General features: G+C 39.5%; 1 protein-coding gene across 1 annotated transcript; it reads left to right on the top strand.

Annotated features, from left to right (window-relative positions):
* The first annotated feature begins 182 nt into the window (after window positions 1-182).
* On the top strand, window positions 183-21,334 carry strn4 (striatin, calmodulin binding protein 4). The gene is made up of 18 exons (XM_008425723.3): window positions 183-676; window positions 7,706-7,809; window positions 7,957-8,033; window positions 8,113-8,191; window positions 8,274-8,459; window positions 9,540-9,717; window positions 9,814-9,970; window positions 10,503-10,598; window positions 10,917-11,035; window positions 11,125-11,300; window positions 11,909-11,956; window positions 12,041-12,162; window positions 12,909-13,076; window positions 13,648-13,788; window positions 13,906-14,004; window positions 14,085-14,171; window positions 14,443-14,631; window positions 16,883-21,334. The coding sequence occupies exons 1-17, from the start codon at window positions 365-367 to the stop codon at window positions 14,610-14,612; spliced, it is 2,319 nt and encodes a 772-aa protein (XP_008423945.1). The 5' UTR covers window positions 183-364; the 3' UTR covers window positions 14,613-14,631; window positions 16,883-21,334.
* The last annotated feature ends 1,530 nt before the right edge of the window (window positions 21,335-22,864 follow it).

The raw sequence follows: 22,864 nt of genomic DNA on the forward strand, positions 1-22,864 counted from the left end.
TCGCAAGCAAATGGAGAACGTTTGTTTTGCAAATATTGTATAAAATAGTTATGTTCTGGTGTATATTTGTTTAAATGTTTATGAAAAATATGTACAAATGTATCTGTTAAACGTGCCCCCTAAAGAAATGAGCTACTGTGAACACTGTCAGGGTTATGTTTTATTCTGAAAGTTTGAAAGCGGAAGTGTAGTATTTTACCAACTGAATAGTAATTCGACTCACTGTCGTTTGAGAAAGGGAAGAATAGAGGGCAGCTTGTAGTGAACAGCTGTAAAGGGTTCGGGGTAGTGTTTTTGAAATTATTTCGTTTATACAGCCTGCTTGTTTCCAAATAATTATCCTGGCGAAAGGTTGAACGGTGAAATGGAGGCGGACAGATCCGGCGGAGGACCAAACCCGAACTCCGGAGGCGGTGGCGGCGGAGGCAGTGGTACTAGCGGAGCGGGGCGCAACCCTAACGGGCCCAAAGCAGGACCGGGCCAGACCACATCGGGTGCCGGAGTCGGGCCAATGGCAGCGGCAGCTGGGGCCATCCCCGGGTCGTTCCTGCCTCGAGAGGCGCAGGACGGGGACTCGGGTATGACGCTTCCCGGGATCCTGCACTTCATCCAGTACGAGTGGGGACGCTTCCAGGCCGAGAAATACCGCTGGGAGGCTGAGAGGGACGAACTCAGGGTAATTTTATTTATTTACATAAAGCATGTGTTAGTTGGTTTTACACAAAAAACAGACTCGGGTCGAAAAACAAGCAAAACAGACAAACAAGAAAACATCACAGCATTTTTAGCTTTGCTTTGTAGGTGTTCATGTGCCCTAAAATCAGTGTCAAAGAGACGGCATGCTAATGGGCTAACAACATATTGCACCGACAAGGATGCATTATTACTGTACAATAAAAGGAAGTGTACCACTTAATGTTCGCAACAAGGAAAGCAGCTACCACTCTTCTCCATAAGCGAAACAAACAAGGTTTCCATCTCACATTAATTCATGCTGGTTAAATGTATGTTGGCAAACAAAAACACGCCGTCAAAATCGACGTAAACAGTTCTCGTCTGATTGTCTTCTTCTCTTACTTTGATATCTTTTTCAAAGACATGTCCTACCCACAGCTCTTTATATAGACTGCATTTTGACATTCATGCGAAACAGAACCAAGAGGCCATTATCTGATTTTTAAACAAATTCTTATGTGGTTTCTCTGTTGTGGTTAGGAGGTCAGTGACATGCAGCTTTGAGGTTAAATCACTGCATTATTCAGTAATTCTTATTTGACTAAAAAGAAAAAAAAAATTTAAAATGCAGAATAGTTTCGTGGTTTAAATATTGTGTTTTGATATTGTGAGATTCTCATTGTATTAAATGATGACCTTGATTAAAAAAAAAAAAAATCAGGTTATTGAAACTCTAAAAACAAGGATAATGTGATCAAATTAGTTTTTGTATTTGAAACAGAAAAAAACAGCACTTATCTCTAACTCTGCTGAGAATACAATCTTGTAAGATGTTGATTATTTCAGAAGTAACAATCGTTGGAATTCAAATGTATAGACTAAGGAAAATATTTTCAAACAGTACATATTTTATGTTTTTGTTGTCCTGTTCTATATATAGTAACGCAGCTAATATTAGCTACTTAATTAGTCAGGCTATCTGCTTGGGAAGCCAGTCTGTAGTTAGCAGCTTAACAAACACGCTGCTTGTAGCTTACTATCTGTAGTTACCTTAATAAGGGTGACGTGTGGCACTCCACAGCATGTCTGTCTGTTTTGTATTGTTGTCCACAAGTAGAACAGTTTTAATAGGTGGTATTTCTTTGTGTCTCATCCTGTAGCTGATCAGATGTATGTCAAAGCAACTGAATTTGTCATTTAAGTTAAAGCAAAACACCAGGAGTCTTCATTCAGCCATAACGTTCACTGACATCTCACTAAAAACGTGATGAGCTGTAGGATACCGGTTACCATCTCATGCCCGCTTCCCATCCACACCATTACAGTCTGTGATGTTATTTATTTATTTTGTGACTGGACATATTTCCAGACGGTCAAAGTGTGATTGCGCGCTTTTTACTTATCACCAGAACGCAACAACAAATTGGGTCTCCATTAAACCCGCAAAACCCCCGTCACTGACACGCTGACATTTCAGTGGAAGGACTTGGAGTTGTGGGAACAATGAGTTTTAAAACTATGTTTCTCTTATTCTTTAATACCAGTTAATTAGGAGATAATGGTTATTTGATGAATAGTGAAATACGATAGTTCAAGCTTTTTTCATGGCAAAATGATTGATCAGGATGAATTTTTTGCAACAGAAGCTGCTCTTTTCCACAGATGCTATTCCCTGATTCCAAACAGTCCCGATCTACAGTAAAATGTATATCTTTGTGTGCGGTGGTGGCACTCAAAGTAAAGCCCGCCCGCCCTTTGAACTGGCGCACAAATAAATGACTCACTGGTGCGGGGGAAAAATTTTTCTGTCGATATGCAATGATCTGCAGCTTACTAATGCGAGCGCAGGGCCTGCCTTTAGGTTGGACGTGTAGGCCTGCGACTTTAAAGGTCATTGATCTGCATGTGTAAAAGTGGCTTGGACAAACTACATGTGAGTCAGTGGCAGAAAAATGCCTGTGAGCAAACCACGAGTCCCAGTTGTTCAGATGCCAACTTGCACAAGATAAATGTTTCTCTCCTGCATAGATGTAGGATTTTGCTTTAGTCTAAAAACTGCTCTTGTGAATAGTTGGAACAGAAACTGCTCTGCTTTATCCATTGTTTTATCTTGCACTTACATTAAGACACGCCTCTTGTCCTCTTTGGAGTGTTTCTACTTATAACAAAATGTGGGGAAATAATCCTAACGACATTTCATGTACCGTGATACTCCACCACTCTGTTTGCCCCCCTGACTCAAACCTATGTAGTTTATAAATAGGAGCCCGATAAAATATGGATGAACAATAACAAACTGGCAGCGCTCGCTTCTTTTATGGGCACACGGAAGAGAAACCGAGAAGAGAAATCAGAAACGGGTCACCGCCACGTCCAGCAGGCCATTATTACTGGGTTTGCATGTAAGTATTTTGCAGCACATGATCTGGCTTCACAGGTACAATTAGCACAGTGTCCTGAGCTGGAGGAATGAAGGGGAACATTGCAGCGTGGTGCTGGAAAAAAATGACCTAGCTTACATTTTAACACCCACAGGCCTCTGGCTTTTGTTGCCAGCATGCTTGAAGAGCTCTCAACATGCCAGTTAGTTTGCCCGCTGGCTACATCCTGCACAATTAACAACATGCAGTACGCGTGTGAAGTATATTTAGCTTTGGTGATGTCTACACAAGGCTGCTTGTGCACTTAATTTCAAGCTTTTGTAATCGAGCCACAAACATGCTCATAAAAATCAGGGGGCAACAAAAAAAAAAACAACAAAAAAACTTCAATGTTGGACAGAGAGTTGACACTTTTTGTGTGCATGGTGGGAGACTTTGTTGTGTCTTTGTAGCATGGCGTGTCTCTGCAAGACCGCCACACGTGTTCCCTCTGTGAGCGTGTTGTTCGTCTAAGAGGCCACCTGTGGTGTCCTGTCTGTGCTGACAGGCCGACAATTGACGTCTTCCCCGCCTCTCTGAGTCAGGTGGGACGTTTCGGGTCAAACGTAGGACAAGCAGCGGAAAGGTGGTTGTTTACCTTTGAGTCTTGGAATAGTTTTTTTGACAGGGGAGGGGGGGAAGAAAATAAGGTTTCTGTCAAATCACAGCACTGCTGCGATACGTTGTTAGCCATGTCACTTATGTGCAGATAGATTAGTGGTTACCCACAAGGCATTACTTTCTGTTGACTGTGGGCTTCAGGGCCCCTGGGTACTGATCTCTAATTAATAGTTGTACTCTCTTAGCTTTAACACACGCATGACATCCGTAGGCATTGCGGTATTTCTAGCCATGCTTTCTTTCTGCTTGCATTTACTTTTTTTCTGTTATTCAGTGCTGCACAAACAGTATTTAGCTACACATTTTGTCACCTAGAAATCTGATCCCCAATCAATACATCATAGCATTGCCTTTTGCTACAGCTACAGCTGCAAGTGACTTTTTGATAACTCTTCTTTGTTGAACAGTAGTTTGATTGAAGTTCTCATTTGACTAAAAATAATTTTGACCAAAGTGCTTCCTGGCTGTTTGCTTGGGGTTGTTTTATTACTGGAAAGTTAACCTTTGCCCCAACCTCAAACTGTTTTTCTAGGATTGCCCATCTGTCTTCCCATCAGCCCCATTGGAGAGAAAAAAAATCCTCACAGAATGATGCTGCCATCTCCAAATCTCTTTTTACTAATCAGCGACTCCTGGTTGCACTTAATTTTATTTAGGGGAATCAGATCAAAAGGGGGGGGGATCCAAAATTCATGGCACACTTTTCAGTCTTGTATCTGTAAGCTATTTGAAGACTATGTATCATTACTGTTCCACTTTGCAATTACGCACCGGTTTGTGTTGGTCTGTCTTCAATAGAATACGTTGACGTTTCTGGCTTTAATGCATCTAAATATGAAAAAGTTCAAGTAGTAAAAATAGTTTCTCCAGACACTGCATGAGATTTAATCTTTGTACTTTGTGAGCCTGTTTGACTTTATTATGTTTAATCACCACACACTTGTTTTATTCCTTCCTTGTCTCATTTTTTAACTCAGCCTGGAGGTCCTACCTTTTAGGATTTATTTCCCAAGTGGCTCCACATAAACACACACTTTCTGCTCTACTCCAGCAGGCTCTGTCCCAGAAAACGTCTGTTGATCTACTTGTTTTGCTTGGGGACTTTTTTTATTTATTTTATTTTATTTTTTAAGAGCAATGAGAATTGATAAATCGATGGTCAGCAGGGATGGAAAGCTTGCCCTTTGACCCTTCTGTGTAGTTGGGAGGACAAGGACTGACAAAACAGGCCAAACCTGTGTCGGCTCTCCAGGTGACGGTGTATTTTAGCAAGGTCAGCAGCAATGGGCCACATAGACGAAAACGCAGACACGAGAAAGAGAAATCAGATGACATGACGGGTGCGCTCCCAGTAAAGTTCCCTTTGTGATTAAGGGTTTTGTTTGTTTTACTAAGATGACATCTGTACTTTAAGCCCAGTGTCACTAGCAAGGCCGTGTCCTATATGCTGAGTTTTTATAAGCAAACACTTACTCTTTAATAATACGTTTTGTAAAAGTGAGAAGGGACGATAATCTGCTGCTTCAAAACTGATGATAAATCATCTTGAGTAGCAGATCAATGAGTTGCTTTGTTTTGTGTTTGGTCCGATCAACTCAGACACAAAGATTCTTGAACCTGCTGTTGTTGGCAAAAAGGTAGAAGCGATGGAAGTAAAAGAAAACCAAAAAGAAAACAGCGATTCAGCTTTTCATTCAAAGCTTAGATTTGAGTGCAAATACACTTTAGTACATTATTAAGCACATATTACATGTGCCTCAGACTTTATCACCTTGTTTTACCAGGAAGCTCTGATTGGTGATCAGCAGGTCGAATACAGAAAAATCAGTTATTCTTTTTTTTACATTTATTTACTAAATGTTAAACATTTTGTATTTATACATCAACATCTGCATGTACTTGGATTTTTTTTAAAATTGTGGTGCTTAAATTTGTGTTTAATAAAAATCAGATAAAGGTTTGGGGCATATCTTTTGATGCATAGAATAAATAATCTAATAATTTCTTTATTTTCATGTTAAATTAAAATTTTACTCATCAAAGAACCTGGAGCACTCTTTTCTGTTTTATTGTACTTTTAAAAAATAAATAAATAAATAAATAAATCAAACTTGTCATCTCAGGCACGAAACCAAAAGTTAGTGGCATCTTGATTGTTATATCTAGATTTTTTTTTAAACATTTGCTTCACTCTGTGCATTTTAAAGTTTTAAAGTCTTTAAACTACAGCTAAACATTTCCATGTATATATACGCGGGTGAAGGTTGAGTGCTCCAGTGTGAAACAAGGAGCTGCGTGTCGGACTGGTGTGATGCCTATCAGTGAATGAGGGCAGGTTGGGGCTTGCCTGTGTGCGAGTATGAGTAAAAAATGTGTGCCCTACTTTTTGTAGATGAAGGAGAAAGATTCCTGAGAGGTGAAAATGAGGAAATGCATTGTTGAATGGGATCATTTATAAGACAGGAACTTGACAGGTCCATATCTGTAGCTACTTGTCACAACAACAATGTTGGCTGCTGAGAACGATTTAAACCCGGCCTGGGATAATGTCGTGTGTGTGTGTGTGTGTGTGCGCCTTAACCTCCCCTCTTTTTGTGTTTTTGTTTTGTTTTTTCTGTTAGTTAATATGCCGACGATAGGTTTGAGCAGAACCATTTTTAGCACATTTCTGTCTACTTTTCTGATATTTGCACCTACATAACCATGCCAGGACCCAGTCGAGCAGAACCTTAACTTGCATTTTAGTGCACTGTGACCAGTTTGCTTCTACCATTGCAAAACCGATCATTGGATATGCTCTTAACAGACATTATACAGACATTATAAACCCACATAAATACTGTAAATATGTTCTCGCATTGTTGTCCATTCATAGTAAAACAGTTTCTTGCACAGACCCATCTGCTGTTATGAGATTTTGTTCAACTCTAAACCACACAAGCAAACATATCTCTGTTTTAGAGATTATACCTTCAGTATTCACGTCTGAACTTTTTTTTTCATCTCCAAAGCCCTTCGATTAGTCTATGAAATGACATTGCATTAATCAGGATTACTCAGCAGCAGCAAGGTTTACTTGGCAGATTATCCCGTGTTCCTCCTTAATCATGACACAGCCGTCTGCGTTGGTGTGAGCCCTCCTCGTAGATCTACATCTACTGTCTGGAGCAGGCCGAGCTTCTGCCCCATGAGGCGCCGGTTTTTAGACTGTTCTAGTTTTACAGAACCGAGTGTAGGAGGAGCCTCACGGACACAGACTGGGGCGAGCGGGGGAGAAATGGGCTGTAAAATAAGCTCTAGTTATGCTCTGATGCGACTTGGTACGGAAAGTTTCAGGGAGGAAATTTGCAATGCTATTGCACAGCCTCTTGCTTGGATATGCTTAAAGTAGAACTGGGTTAGAGCTTTTTAACCTACTTGTAGTTGGAATCACATTTTTTTAGGATGTTTTGGGGGGGGAAAGAGGGCAAGATTCGAGAAGTCTGATGTGATTCAGTGAACTCTGACCATGCACCTGCTCTAATCCTATCACGATTTTGTCCAGATTCCTTTAAAAAGAAAAAACAACAACAAAAAATACCAGCTTCTTATCACTTTTCCCTCACAAATCTCCTTGTTTTGATAAATGGGCTGTTAAAAGAAAAGCCTTTCCTCAAGTTGGGAGTCCTATCACCACAGAGGAAGGAAACGGACACAGGAAATGAGAAAGGAAGGATGTGTCTTACAAGAGAGTGTTTGAATTCAGCTGGTCTGTTTCTTGTTTTTACTCATCTGCAGCTGCGCACTCAGGCCTTTGCCAGCAAGGGTTTAAAAATAAGAGTCCTTTGACTTAAGGCTCTGGATTTCAAGAAGTTGTGTTTTAAGTGCTTACCACATCAAGACTTCCTTCTTCTTCCTACTTAGACTTCCCTCCCGTGCTCATGATGGCGCTCATGTTTGTTTTCCAGAATGTGTTCTGTGTTGTTTATTGCCATGTTTCTGTGTGTCAGGCTCAGGTGGCATTCCTGCAGGGTGAAAGGAAAGGCCAGGAGAACATGAAACAAGACCTAGTGAGGCGGATCAAAATGTTGGAGTATGCCCTCAAACAAGAAAGGTGAAGTACAAGACAGTAAAGTGATCTTTTTGTCCTCAGTAACCTTTACCAAAGGTTTTACATTCTGTAGATGTTGTGATCTTGTTAGGATGGATGTTTGTCTCCTTTAACGTTGATCTTGTGGGATTTTTTTTTTTTTGCTTCCAGAGCTAAGCACCAGAAGCTGAAATCTGGAAACGACCAGAGTCCTGGAGACAAGAAGCCTGAGATGGAGGCAGATCAGCGTATGTTTTTAATTTTTTTCTAATCCAGTTAGTTATGTGGATATATTACGTGATCTACGTTGTGCCTTCATTTCCTTAGTTCCCAACGGACCAGCTGAGACAGACTCTGAGCCACCCAATCAAATGTCATGGAAAGAGGGTCGTCAACTACTACGCAAGTACGCCGCGCTTTTCACGTCGATGATTCAAGAACCTTTTGTTTCCAGGAACCATCCTGAGAGTTTTGCCTCTGTAACGCAGGTACCTGGAGGAAGTCGGCTATTCAGACACCATCTTAGACATGCGCTCCAAACGCGTGCGCTCCCTGCTGGGGCGGAGCAGCCCGGAGGCCAACGGGCCCCCGTCGAGCGACGGCTGTCCGGAACCAGAACCCCGAGCAGCTGGAGACTCGTTGTTGGTCAGACAAATAGAAGAACAAATTAAAAAGTGAGACATTTTTACTGCTGCAACTTGGCAATCACAGTAGTGAGGTACTGAGAGTCCTAATCATGACTTTGGATGAATCATACAAAAGAGGTCAAAGCAGTATTTAAAATAAAGTTACAATAAAATACCTTGACCTAGACAAAATCAGATCTGGCTTACTCATCATTTCGCTGTCTTTGCTTAAAAGTTGTAGCTTAAAAAGTATCAAAAATATTCATTTTGTTTGAAATGAGTCTTAATATTCCCGATCTGTTATCAGATATGGATCCTGCTGATTTGAAATTATGGTGACTAAAATCCAGAGTTCCTATGCAGCATTGAAGAGTCTGAAAAATATAGTGTTAACTTTTTATTTTAGCAGGAAAGAAGGAAAGTCAAGTATGAAAAATGTTAGATTTTTCCAGACTTTTTTCCTTCTTTCATTGTTTACCGTTTTTTTCAACTATCCCAGCTCTTGCCTAATAATGCTTTATAAATGCAGTGATTTACATATTTTTTACTTTTCATTTGACCCATCAAACTGTAATTTAACATTTGGTCTGTTAATTTTGTTGGTTTTGATTTACTGGCTAAAATTAGCACTCATTCAGAAATAAAAAGGGGGCATTTATTATTCATCCACATGGTTTAAAATACCAAAATAAAAGAGGTGAAACAGTAAACGTGGGGAGCTTTTACAAAAATAGAAATAAACATACATACGTATTACATACGCATTACATTCTTCAAGTTATATTTAGATATAGAGCAGATCCCACAAAAATGTACATTTGTGTAAAGAGCAAGTAGCCAAAAGTGATTTAAGACACACTACAGAGTAGATGGAAAAAGATTTTTAATTCTATTATGGAAATTTGAGGGTCAGGATGGATTTCCTTTGAATTGCGACGTAAAATGAAGCAAACGTAAAGGACCACTGAGAGACCATCATAAGGACCTGAAAGAAGAAATATAAATATAAATTAATCGCAATATTACAAGTGCTGCGTAAACTCCAAACCAAATTGTTTTTACATAATTGTTTTATCTTTTCACAGTGTTGAGCTGTGTGAAAATGTAAGTCTCTGTACGTTTTAACAGGAACGCAGGCAAAGAAAGCTCCAAGGAGAGCGTCGGCAGCTCGGTGCTCGATAAGATCCCCTTCCTTCCCGGCTGCGAGGACGACGACGAAGAAGACAGTGACGAGGAAGACGACTTCCAAGGCATGACCACTGACTGCATCGACGGTCCGCGCAAAATCAAAAAGCCCCGTGTAAAGGTGAGATCAGTGAGTTGAGCCTGATGAGTTGTCAGAAACGACAAGCTGCTCGTCACGCCAACTGTATCTCTGTTTGTTTTTTTTTCTGCTGTCCAGATAACTTCAGAGCCCATGACTACAGATCTGGACCCGGAGGATGAGGAGGACGAGGACGACTCTGAAGACGCCCTGAATGAATTTGACTTTCTGGGCTCGGGGGAGGATGGGGAGGGGGCGGGAGAGGCCCGGATCTCGGGCGATGGACGGGAGATAGGTACGCCGCTACCATAGTTGTCAGCACTGCCAGGATCACTGCCGACTGTCTTCTCTGCCTCCACTCGCTCACCTTTTTACCTCCTACGTCCTGTTGTGTCTTGGCATCTTTTCTCGTCAATAAAAACCAACCTCTTTTTTCCCAACCGCCTGTCTCTCTGTCCTGTTTCACGATCTTTAGATCTGTGTGGCTGCCATCTTTGTCTTGTATATTGTGCAGCTTGAAAAGGTGATCACGCATGCTGCCTTCACTGGTCATGTGCTCACATTTCATTCCTTGAAACCATAAGTACACCATGTAGATGTTTCACCCATGAAAAGTGGATGTAAAGTAGTAGATGTTTCACCCATGAAAAGTGGATGTAAAGTAGTTTGAGGGTCTTATATGTATATTTAAGGTATGTAGTGTGTCTTCTTTTTTTCTCCCGCTTTTCTTCTCCTTCCATTTGTTTCATCCGCTGGCCTCTCCGTCATTTCTCCGCCTGTCGGAACTGACTGGATGTTTTCTCTCTCCCTCTTCTCGCCGGGTTCAGAAAACCGCAGGAACAAGCTGCAAGGCATGATGTCGGACTTCCCACCTAAACCATCTCCGCCCCCGTCTGTATCGGGACAGGCTCGCTCTGGGGAAGGTGAGGTTTTTTTTCTAATATGCTCATCAAAAAGAAAAAAAAAATCCACACCTGAGTTATTTCAGCAGCGTACTCCCACACACACACACACGGTTGTACCTTATACGCTGAAATTCAAGCTTAATTTGCTCAGTTTTAAGGCTTGTGTTAGAAGACTACGCCTACACCTGTAAATGTTATCTTTGGTACACTGTGTGGGAGTATTGCACCCAGAATAAAAGAGCACAGCTTTCTAAAGTTCTTCGCTGTGGAGAACTTGCAGCATGTTTTTTTTTAAAACAATGAGGGGTAACATGCTCTTCCCCGTTCGACCTGCAGGTGGTGCCCTAGGATTCTCCTCTGATGTCTTTATCATGGACGCCGTTGGAGGAGGTGACATGAACCTGGGTGAACTGGCGGATCTCACCGTCGCCAACGACAATGAACTCTCCATTGATGTAAATACACATCCGACCCGGTCGACCCTCTGTTCAGCACATAACTCAATAATAACACGGTGCCTCGCTTTTATTTTGCGTCCCACCAGATGCAGGACAACAGAGAGGAGTTCAAGAAGACCTGGAATCCTCGCTTCACGCTGCGCAGCCACTTTGACGCCATCCGGGCGTTGACGTTCCACCCCAGCCAAGCTGTGCTGCTCACGGCGTCTGAGGACGGCACGCTAAAGCTGTGGAACCTCAACAAGGCCATGCACTCAAAAAAGTAAGAGAAGGAAATGCAGTGACTTGCAAAGGGCTGCACTTTACTGATTCTATGAGCTTTGTCGTGCTACATTGAGATTTTAAGAGATATACCAAGAAAATGTGGTGCATATTTATAAAGTGGAATATGAAGCATTTTGTTTTTCCATAAATGAAAGTTTGAATTATTTAGCTTTGTTTGTCTAGCTCTTCTATAAAATCAGATTTGTTTAGTGCATGAGTAACAGAGTTCCCATGGACGTCTTGGCTCTGTTACTGATGATGCTCTGTGGCTGGATTTACACTCGGATCAGGTTACACACAGGTGTTGGTTTATTTCTGAAGGCAGATTATTAATTTACTTAGAAGAATTAGAGTTAAAGACCCACATTTCTTTTTCCACATTGTTTGCAAAAACTTTTGAGCTCCATTTGTCGTCCATTTAACAATTATACGTTCCTGTGATCTGTCGCATAAAATCCTAGTAGAATCACTGAACTTTGAGGTTTTAGTATGATAAAATGTGAATAGGTTCAATATGTATAAATACTTTCTCAAGACTCCATGGGGGGAAAAAGAGCTGAGACTTTGAGGTATAAAGAACGTATAACAATTTGTGTCCCTCTACAGGAACGCAGCTTTGGACGTTGAGCCCATCTACACCTTCAGGGCACACAGGTGAGTTCAGTGTCTGACGTGTAAAAATGAGTAATACTGTTTTCCCCTGAAAACATCCACTGCCATCTGTCTGTGTTTTCATAGTGGAGCGGTGCTGTCGCTGACCATGAGTGAGGACGGAGAGTCCTGCTACAGTGGCGGTCTGGACGGAAGCGTCAGATGTTGGAAGATGCCCGACCTCAACGTAGACCCTTACGATAACTACGGTGAGACGTCGCGGTTTGCTCAGCTTCATGGGACTCCGTCGGCCAATAAAGCGCATCCAGGGCTCCTACGCCGTGTTTTGATTTTTCACATCTGCATAAGTAGGGTGAAAAATGGAACGTGAATCTGAAATGCAGTGTTGTTTCGAGGCTTTATTGCTTAACCCATCATCTGTATTGTGCACAAAAGGTCAGCATGTTATAAAAGCTGCAAGAATTTTGAGCATTTTGAAATTAAAAGTTTGTACGTTAACGGAGACATTTAAAAATCAGGGAGCAAATTAAATTAAAAGGAATTGACTACAAACTGCTAGCAAAAACCTGCCACCTGCTGTGCATTTAGGAGAATGAAGCATTAGTGTGAACTACATTGTTTTTCATGTTGTATATAACTCTGGCTGAAGCATAAAGTTCCAACGCTGTGAAGGAGAGAAGGCTCACAGAAATTTTATTTTTGGAAAGTTATTAAAGAAAACAGACAACTTTTCAACTTCTATAATTGACTGTGGATTATTATTTATAAGATTAATTAAACTAAATCTAGGGAGAAAAAAATCTTCATGTTGAATTTCATTTAGTTCTCCTTTGCTGCCTCCTGCACTATTTTACACATGCACCCAACATCTACCCTGTTAACGCCCACATTTCAAAAATGACCTAAAACATAGTTTACGAAATCTTAAAATTTGCCGTTATCCTCACGTCAAGTATGCGTTTTAAGTCTTAATAAGCTGCGGCTCTCTCTTCAGATCCTGGCATTCAGAGCAGCGTGCTGGACGGCCACGAGGACAGCGTTTGGGGTCTGACGTATTCGTCGGTTCACCATCGTCTCGCTTCCTGCTCGGCTGACGGCACGATTCGCCTCTGGGACCCTCAGAACTCGTCTCCCTGCATGTCCGTCTTCAACAAGGAGAGAGGTACAGTTCGGCTTTTGGAGGCTGAAGAGAGTCGAGCAACGTAAAAAGCAGCAAACTGCTTTTATTTTTAAAACACGTAACAAGTAATGTTAACAAGTAACCATAAATGGTGTTGTTGTGGATTTGTTTTCTGCCACAAGACGAGGGGAAGTAGAATGGGTTTAGCTGACAAAGCAACAACAAAACATTGCAAAATTGTATCTTGAAAGAGAAGAAAACTACTGATTTGTTCTAAAAAGTAGCATTCCTTGAGGTTTGTTATTATGTCTTGTCATTTTTTGTGGTATTTGTAAATTAAAATATCACCAAAAGGTTTATTTTTCAATTTATTTCATTTCAAAAGTGGAAAGTAGTATATTTTGAAAACATATTACACCGTGGGCTCTGTTTCAAGTTTTTCTTAATCTTAATCTGGATGGATAAGGCTTACTGCAAGAGAAAAACTCAAATCTTGTTTCTCAGAAAACCAGCACTGTTTCCTGTGCACTTTTTTATTCCACTTAATTTCCCCACTGTGTATTTTTTGTGTGGTTTTATTTTTCTGAAAATATCGTCTTGCCTGTATTTTAAGAGCACGGAACCCCGACTTCTGTGGCCTTTGTGACCACTGACCCCAACCAGGTGGTGGTGTCATTCGACAGCGGAGAGACGCTGCTCTACGACCTCAACACGGAGCAGAGCGTCACCACGCTAGAGACGCAAACGAAAGACGGTACGCTCGGAGGATCTTTATCCCTAACTTGTCACTACAAACAACCTTTTCCTGCTGCCTCAAGAACAAACAACTAGCTAAATACGCGAACCATTTGAACGTACGTTTTCCTTGCAGGCAGTGAACTAATCAATCGCGTCGTCAGTCACCCGAATGAACCCGTTTCCATTACTGCACACGAGAATCGCACCATCCGCTTCATGGACAACAAGACTGGTACCTGCTTGATATCTTCTGTCGTTGCTCCCGGAGTGCAACCTGAAGATTAATCCCAGTTTGCTGATGTGTTTGTGCAGGTAAAGTTGTCCACTCCATGGTGGCTCACTTGGATGCTGTCACATGTCTCACTACGGACCCTAAAGGCACTTACCTCATCTCTGGAAGTAAGTATTGTCCAGCTTGACTTATCAAGATCTTGACTGAAGAAACAACGCTCAAGATCATTTTTAATTACCAGCCCATTTTATCACTGACAACCAGTTATTATTTCCACTCAAAATGTCTTAAACGATGATTTGAAATGAACAAAAATGAAGATAACATGAACGGATTATTTTATTTTCTCTGGGGAAATAAAATAATCGGCGTTGCATGAAACCACAGAGAGACCTGAACACACTTCCCCACCTTTCACCTGCCCTTTGCCTCTCACAGGCCACGACTGCTCGGTGCGTCTGTGGATGCTGGACAACAGGACGTGCGTGCAGGAAATCACCGCCCACAGGAAGAAGCACGACGAGGCCATTCACGACGTGGCCTTCCACCCGTCCCAGCCCTTCATTGCCAGCGCTGGCGCAGATGCACTCGCCAAGATTTTTGTGTGAATCCACTGTTGCCATTTTGGTAAGATGGAAGATGTCAGCGTAGCAGTAAAGCAACAAAGCTGTTATATAGCATGCATATTTTCCAAAATGTTTACACAGAATGAAAAGCTTTATTACTGGTATAAATGGTGTTTGTCTTTTTTCTATATTGATTTAAATAATGCATATAATGGCAAAGAATTTTTTGTGTGAAAAAAAATCTGATATTTCGTAAGATTTTTAACATTATTTCTTCTCTTTTTTTGTTGAGGATTTATAACTGTTGACATAACGTATGCACTACAACATTTTTCAGATTACATTTGATATGAGATTAAGGTTGAGAATGTCTAATTTTATGTATTTATATCAGGATTTAGAAACTAAAGCTTTGTTTTAAAGGGCCCTCTTCTTCAGTTGTGAATGTTAGAGGGTTTTTAATTATAATTAATGTCCTCAAAATTCCTAAATATAACTTACTAAAACGTTCAAAAGCTCCGATTTTACTCTAAGCTACAAATTATTGAATAATAGTTCTTACAGGTCACTTTTTCTTGCTTGTTTTGCTGTTCAAAAACCAAAATAAAAAAAAAGAAAGTGACTGAGAATCATGTTATCTGCAAGCTCTACTGTTTATGTGAATTAGATCCATGCAGATGCAGTTTGGGGGGAAGCAAATGGCTGTAAAGAGCTTTGCAGATAACAGCTGCGAGGCACAAAGGGATCAAATAAAGTAACTTATTATGTAATCCAGCAGCCACTTTATTTTAGCAGACATGAGCTCAGTTGCTGCAGAAACTGTTGGCAACATTACATTTACTTCTAAGACTTTCAGTAAGGTTTGCATGTTGTAGAAAAGCCTCTGTGATCTCCTTGTGGTACGCATGAGGAGAGAGTTAGTCACCCAGCAGGATGTTGTAAAGTTGTTGTTGCCACAGAAACAATGGCAAGATTGTTTGCCTGCACTTGCAGCGCCTTTCTGCTCTTGATGCAGATTTACGATGGCTTTCGTTTTTCTGTGCACCATCAAAACTGCTTGCATGCAGGCGCAGCTCGACAAATTAAAGTATCATCACCTGTAATTAACTTTTTTATAAAAACAGGTCAAAAAGAAAAATATATTTTATAGATTCCTTACACAGAGAACGTATTTAAAATATATACATTGACATGTTTTTTTATATATGTATATTTGTGGTTTAAAAGTGAAAGCTCAGAATTACCCAACCATTTGATTACTGGTAGCAAACTTTTACACATCTGTTCTCCTTTAAATCGGAAAGTTATTGATCAAGTTATGCTTTTCATCTTGGTGAATTGGTATACTTGCTCTGGTTGGGTTTGAAATATTTTTGACTAATCACAAGTACAAAGCTGCTGCTGCATTTAAAAACCAGATTTAAGCCAATAATTGGCATTAGTCAATTATTGGCCACGCAGGCATTGTTAATTGGCAGTAAAAGTAGGTGCCAATTCCAGCATGAAAATGAAATCAGCATCTCCCCTAAGCAAGAAATGCTCTGAAATTTCATTTTAACTGGGCTTTGTTAGGATCACACTTTTTCCTTCCACTTAATTTACGAGAAATATGCTTGGAACCGTCCTCCTTTGAACCGACAGCTTGTTTAGCGGCTTCCTTATTCTGTAGAATGTCAGTGACTGCTTTTATTGTTTTTGATCAATCAATTAAGTTTATTTGTTTAGCAATAAATAAATGGAAGGCTGGACATTGGCTTGTAATTCTGCAGTAGTGATTTGTCCAGATTGTTCTTTTGTATCAGGTGTTTTGATAACTGCTGTTATTAAAGCAGCAGTTATCAAAACACCTGATGAGGAGGGATGCATTTACGATTTGAATCAGATCAGATGCAATGACAGGCAGGATTTTGTGGGTATATTTATATCTGTACAAGGGCAGAATTGCTTGATTGCTTTATAATTTCTTCTAAGCTTTTATAGTTGAGTAGTTGAAATTGAGTCAGTTTTTTGTTTTTCTTTTGCATTTGTTGTGTCTTGATCTGACAAACTGATTGTTAGGATTTTATGATAAGTAACTCATAATCATTCAGTTTCACAGAGGAAAGCGATGCATAATTATGTGTTTTGTGAATTTTCACTTTTTGCGCTGGATTGCTGAAATAAACTTTTCGGTGATATTCTAGTTTGCTAAAAAGCATCCGTATGCTCCGAGTATGAAAACTGTTGGCATTGAAAAAATGTTTCTGAAAATGTGTCTTTGCTCTTTGTGTTTTATGATCCCTAATCCCATCCTTCTGTTTCTGTCTCTTCAGCGTCCTGCAACCGCAACTGGGCAAAAGATGCTGAAGATGACAGCAGACGAATTTCTATCTCTCTCTCTCTCTTTTCTTCTCTCTTTCTCTCTCTATCACACACACGCAAACGCATCCAACTGTCCTGCAGCCCACTGGCTGGGTCATCACCACAGGACATCAACCCCCCCTGCCCCTCTTCTGCCCCTCACAGTTCTCTGATGCCTCAGTGACTTCTTGTAATACTAATCATATCTTGTACTGCTTTTTTACAACTTAAAAAGTTACGGCTGCTCTGTTTTCAAGTAATCATATTTAAAAAAAACACTTTTCTACACTACACTCTCCAGCTTGTTTTCGCCCTCTCTCCATTCTGCCTGTGTTTATTAAGACGCACCTTGTCGTGTACATTTATGCGCTCTCGCTGCTGACACACTACCCACACTTCACTGACAGGTTTGCACCGTCGCCTGTCCTTTCTGATCTTCGGTTTGAATTTATGAGCAAAGTGTTTCTGGCAGACAAACAACAGGGTTCAGAAGAAACCCGATCCAGGCTCTGCTTTGGAAATTATCTCACATTCCAAAGGATCCATGCAGGTTGTGTTTGTTCGGTTCCACGTTTTGGATAGGAGAATGTTTTACCTCGGTTGTGTGTAATATCAGGAGACACTAAGCAGTAAACAAATAGCTTTACTTTTAAATATCTTATCACTTCATCTCGTTTCATTCCTCCGTGTGGCGTCCCGTGATTCTGCGTCTTCTCCTGTGGGTTGCTGTTTAAAGGCAAAAAAAAAAAAAAAAATGCCCCTGAAACAACAGATTCCCACAGTCATGATCCATTTCAAACTGATGCTCTCACACTACATTACACGGCTGAAGATAGAGATTATAGGACCCCAGCTGAAATCAGTAGGCTGTAAAGGTGTGAGCCTGGCCTTCGCGCTCTCGGCAAATGGCACAGATGCTGCCATTTGGTGCTTTTTACTGTACAGTGGAGTGTGTGTGTGCGTGCATTGTGTGTTTGTGAATGCACTATTTAAACCATGGTGCTACAAAAAGACCTCATCAGTCTTGAGTCAGAATCAGGGACCTGTTTGTTATGTTTCGGTGTGATTGTCAGCACTTTTTTAATCCGCTTCGTTCGGTTGTGTCATTTCATTAGCCGTGGCTACGTTTCAGAATTAGCCGTCGCTGTTAATGTTTTGATTGAGGAATGTGAAGAGTTGTGATTGTTTCAGGCCTGATTGATGTGCAGGTCTGATCCTGAGAGGGTCATTTTGAGCTTTCAGAAGAGCTTCATGAAGGCGGTGCCAGTTTGTGGGGGTGGTGGGGGGGTTACGGGTTGTTTTGTTGCTGGTTTTTAATATTTTAGAAACACCAGAACTCATTCAGCTTTCTGCTGAAGATGAAAAGATGGGTTCCTTCTTGCTCCAGAGGCATCCGAGGGAAAATGTTAACTTTTGGTTAGAAGTTTGCAAACACTCAGCAAAATTATCATTTTCGTTTGTGAGCTGTTAATGTTTTTTTTTTAAAACCTTTTTTAGGATAACTTAAAAAAAAAAAAAAAAACAGGTTTGGGGGCACAAATTTGCATTTATTGTGGATTTTTTCTTTTAACCACACATGATCAAAACAACACAGATACACTCAAAAACTAAGGTATTGGTAATTGTCCCTTAATAAATAACACTTTGACCACAAGCATTTTGCAGTCTATTTCGACTTTCATTGGACTGCATGTCAGTTGGTTGGTTTCCTGCCATAGACTTGGATTTTAAGCATATCTTGTATATTTTCAGTACTGTTGAGATGAGGGCCTTTTCATAAATTTAATATTTACTGGCGTTAAAAAAAAAAATATTGTGGAGTTTGAGACAAGCCACAATGAATTTAAATTTGTGTTCTTGCTTTCTCTTTTCTAATTCATTGAAGTTTTATCTTGTATTATGGGTCAGCCCAAGTGAAGAATGGTTGAAATAAGTCTTTAAAAGTCCAGCACAAATATGCTGATGCGTGTAAAACTCTGAACTGAACGTTCTTCTTGGGGGGCGTGGGGGGAGTATTGATGTAAAAAAAAAAAGTGTGGGTGTTATTCGACGCTGGTGACACCTGGTATGTCTCGCTGACTTGTTTTGAACGTATCCCAGCAATCCCCTGGGTTTAAACGGTTCCCTTGAGACTCCTCACATCTGTCTCTTCCTTCACTGCGTTTATACAAATCTCTGCAAATCGTCATCTGGTTCTGAATGTGCACAATCTGTCGGCATACGACAATGTTTTCGGCGCTTGGAGCCGCAGCCGCGTCGGGTTTAAACTAGCTAAACAGTGATTCTTGAGAATAGGGACAAAATGGGTTTTAATTTTCCCACCAAATTTTTTTATTATTTCTCAATCATAAGTATGCAAATATGAAGAACAATGTTTTGGAAATTTAAAGATGCTAAGGTACAGGCTCCCAGTTGCAGCATTTTTTTTAAAATAAAATTTTTAATCGACCTGACCTAGAACGTTGTCATCACCATCTGACAAAAATAAATATAAAATAATTTTTTAATGGCCCTATTAGTAATGTTTTTACTCATTTTTACAGACAAATGCTTCTCAAGAAACAAAATGAATATTATTTAAAACAAAAAACAATAAGAAGTTGGAATTGACAGTGCATGACAGAGTTGACACAGAACTGAAGGTGGTAACAAACTAGTGAGTAAAATGAAAAACTTGATACATGTGAAGTAATGCAATTTATGTAAAATACATTAAAATGAATTAATTGCACATTTAAGTGAGATTTGTCAACAATTTCACTGAAAGAGTCACAAAAACTATGATGGAGTTGACATCTGATGGAGTTGACGAAATGCCAAACTACCTCAATTTATATGATGTTATTCTGAAGGAGGCCATATTGTAGCTCATCAGGTCCATGAAATCTTTACAGTAAACTAAAATCAAGCTTTTGTTTCACAAAATTTCATCAAAGTTTTGTAAATTGTCAGTTATGGTGTTGACACATCATGGTTGTGACAAGCAATTTAGGAATAAAAAGAAGAAAAAACTAAAGAATAACATAAGCTAACCAGAGCTAACTAGCCCTCTTAGCAAAGGAAGAGAAAGGAAGTGGTCATGGGGTCCTCAGAAGTTCTGGTGCCCCCCAATAATGCCTGATTTTTTTAAACATTCTTTTCATGTCTGACGGTGTTGACAAAAACAAGGGAGAAATTTCAATGGAGTTGGAAAATATATAAAAATTATTTTTAATTCAATTTATTGATACTTTTATAATTATTTATATGACTACTTATACTTAATTGTCATAATATATGATCTTAGTTTTCCTTTAATTGTTTTAAACTATTATAATGTATTGAGTTCTGTTCCAGGACAAGGAATTTTAAAGACACCAGCCACCGACTACAATGTTTAAAATAAAAAAAATATTCTGCAAACACAAGGAAAATATACATTGTTGTGCTCACATGACCCAATTAGTTTAGTCAGATATTTGAAAAAATTATATTTTGTGTATATTTTATTCAAATTTTGTGCTTTATCCATAGGACCTGTTTTGTCCCTATTCTCAAGAATCACTGTAAACTAAGATGTTGACGAACGAGGAGAAGATGGAGAACACATGCACTAAAATAGAGTTATAGAATCTTTGCTGGATCTTTCACCACATTTGGATAATCCAGGTGTTTTGTGGATAATCTAACATCCGGTAAATAAAGTCCTCCGGATTAGATTAGATATGGATATCTAAAAACAAACATATTTATCAGGTTTAGGTAAAATTTGCCTTTTCCCAAGCAGCCCTCAGTTCAAGACCCATAAAACTTGATATACAGGGTCACAAAATGTTTTTTTTTTCTTTTGCAATGCTAGAATTATAAATCTGTATATTTTTTGTCCAAACAGGGTGTTGTATAAATGTGTGAGATTAGACAACATGTCACTGCTGTTAGTTTGACATAAATCTGAAAAAAGAAAAAGGAAAAAAAAGATATGCCCCACAGCAGGTCATAATGTTCTGTTCCTATATTTAACTACTATTTACTTCCACCTTGCACTACATCTGAAAGTGAATGCTTAGTTTAGAAATGAGCAGATGGGGGTGCAGGAAGGTTTTGCAGGTGGCTCCGTCGCCCGAATCGAAACCTCCGTCCCTGAGTTGTTCCCTCTCTCCTCTCTGAGGGGAGTGAAGACAAATCAGTAACACATTTAGAAAAGAAACCGGAAACAGGCTGTAGATGATGAGTAGATTCACCCATTATGTGCTGTAAATGTCGATCATTTCATTGTTTTTCTTTATTGCATTTCATAAAAAAAATAAAATAAAATGAATATGATTATTAAGATTTAAAAAATACTGTAGTATCAGAAAAGAGTCGTTTTTTCCCTTGCTACACATAGGACATACTTGTGAATGATGAGGATGATGTAAAACTTGTAAAAAAAATTTAATAAAATTTTTAAAAAAAATGGCAAAACGGTTAAAAAGCAAAAGAAAAATGCTGAAAATAATGTTGGGGAGGGGGGAAATAATCTGTTACCAGTCAGAGGCCAAGGTAAAGGACTCTCATTTCTTTGTGTTTTTATTTTTTTATTAGCAACTTATCACTGTGTGATATTTTGTACATCATATAAAGCTGTATTCCAACAATTTCCTCTAACTACAAGGGATAAGAGACCTGCTTTTTATTGATTTTGTCTTATATATTTTTGAACTGCATTCTGGCTTGTTTCAAATGACTTTTTGTTTACAGGGGTCGCCTGTTGTATGTCATTAAGGAAGAAAAGATGAAAAATTAAAATTTTGTACAGTGAAATAAGAACAGTCTCTGCGTGTTACACAGAAGGTGATGTTGATGTTTTACAACGGAGAGCAGTGATCAGAAATTAACCTGGATTTCTGCAGGGTCTTAAAATTATTAAAATAAAAATCTTAATTTAGACCTGTACAGCCTTAAGATTCCCCAAACAAGTTCTTAAATTAGTTATTTACCTCTTATACTCGAATGTTTGATCATTTATTGCTTCTTGCATTAATTAATTTTACATTCTGATTAAAAAAAAAAAAGTTTGGGTACACTTATTTGTTGAACCATTACTGAGAACAATGAGAAAACTCAAAAGAATCCATGTGAGAACTACAAAGAAACCTAGATTTATAGTCCTTTTGCAGACATTTCTAAACTAAAGAAAGTTCCAAGATGATCAAGTTATTCATTTCTTTTGTTACTTTTCCAAGGCATGAAAGAATAACTAAACTTAAAACTGGTTCAGATGTCAAGAGACATTCCAGGAACGGCCCAGGCTCGAGCCTGACCTGAACAGCCATGGCGTTTGCATCGACTGAAAGTGCGCTAAAAGGTAAAAAAAAGAGTGAAAGGAACTAAAACGTGAATAAATAGGTTCTGGTGAGGACATAAAAATGAAAATGAGACTTGAGAAAACTACCCATTGTTCAGCATCGTGCTTTACTGGGGCTGTTTAGCCACCAGTTGTGCTGATGATGCATTGCAGGAACCGGATGGAGTCTTGAAGGAGGACCACCTCCCAATTCTTTAATCTCACCTCAGATCTACAGCTGAGCAGCTGAAAACAATAAAACATGTTTAGCCGTGGGTGAAGTAAACTAATGTTAATTTATTACTTTAATCCCTCCAGGAATGGCTTTCCCAAGGCACTTACTTCAAAACTATTACAGGAAAGTCAAGGACTAGTTGTTACTGAGTCCATTCCTGGAAGCCAACATATTTGAAAGAAGTCTAACAATTTTATTTATTTATTTATTTATTTTTTTTGTTTTTCCAAGAAGAGTAATCAAATATCCTGCTAAAATCACATCAGAAACTGGTTAATGGCTACAAAAAGCATGCAACTGGAGAGAAACATGCTAAGGCACATTTAAAATAAAGTGTGAGAACACATCTGCATGCTGTCAACAACTAGTCAAAATTTAGCTCCACATGCTCATTCTGACCTGATGTTGTTAGCA

The sequence above is a fragment of the Poecilia reticulata genome, chromosome 13 (assembly GCF_904066995.2).
Source record: "Poecilia reticulata chromosome 13, P_reticulata-male-v2, whole genome shotgun sequence".
Classification (NCBI taxonomy): Eukaryota; Metazoa; Chordata; class Actinopteri; order Cyprinodontiformes; family Poeciliidae; genus Poecilia; species Poecilia reticulata.

Bases quoted from the DNA above. Each gene is read 5' to 3' on its own strand.
- strn4 (XM_008425723.3), top strand. From the start codon at position 365: ATGGAGGCGGACAGATCCGGCGGAGGACCAAACCCGAACTCCGGAGGC. The intron at 7,810-7,956 runs GTGAAGTACAAG...TTTTGCTTCCAG, and splicing joins TATGCCCTCAAACAAGAAAG to AGCTAAGCACCAGAAGCTGA. The intron at 14,172-14,442 runs GTAAGTATTGTC...TGCCTCTCACAG, and splicing joins CACTTACCTCATCTCTGGAA to GCCACGACTGCTCGGTGCGT.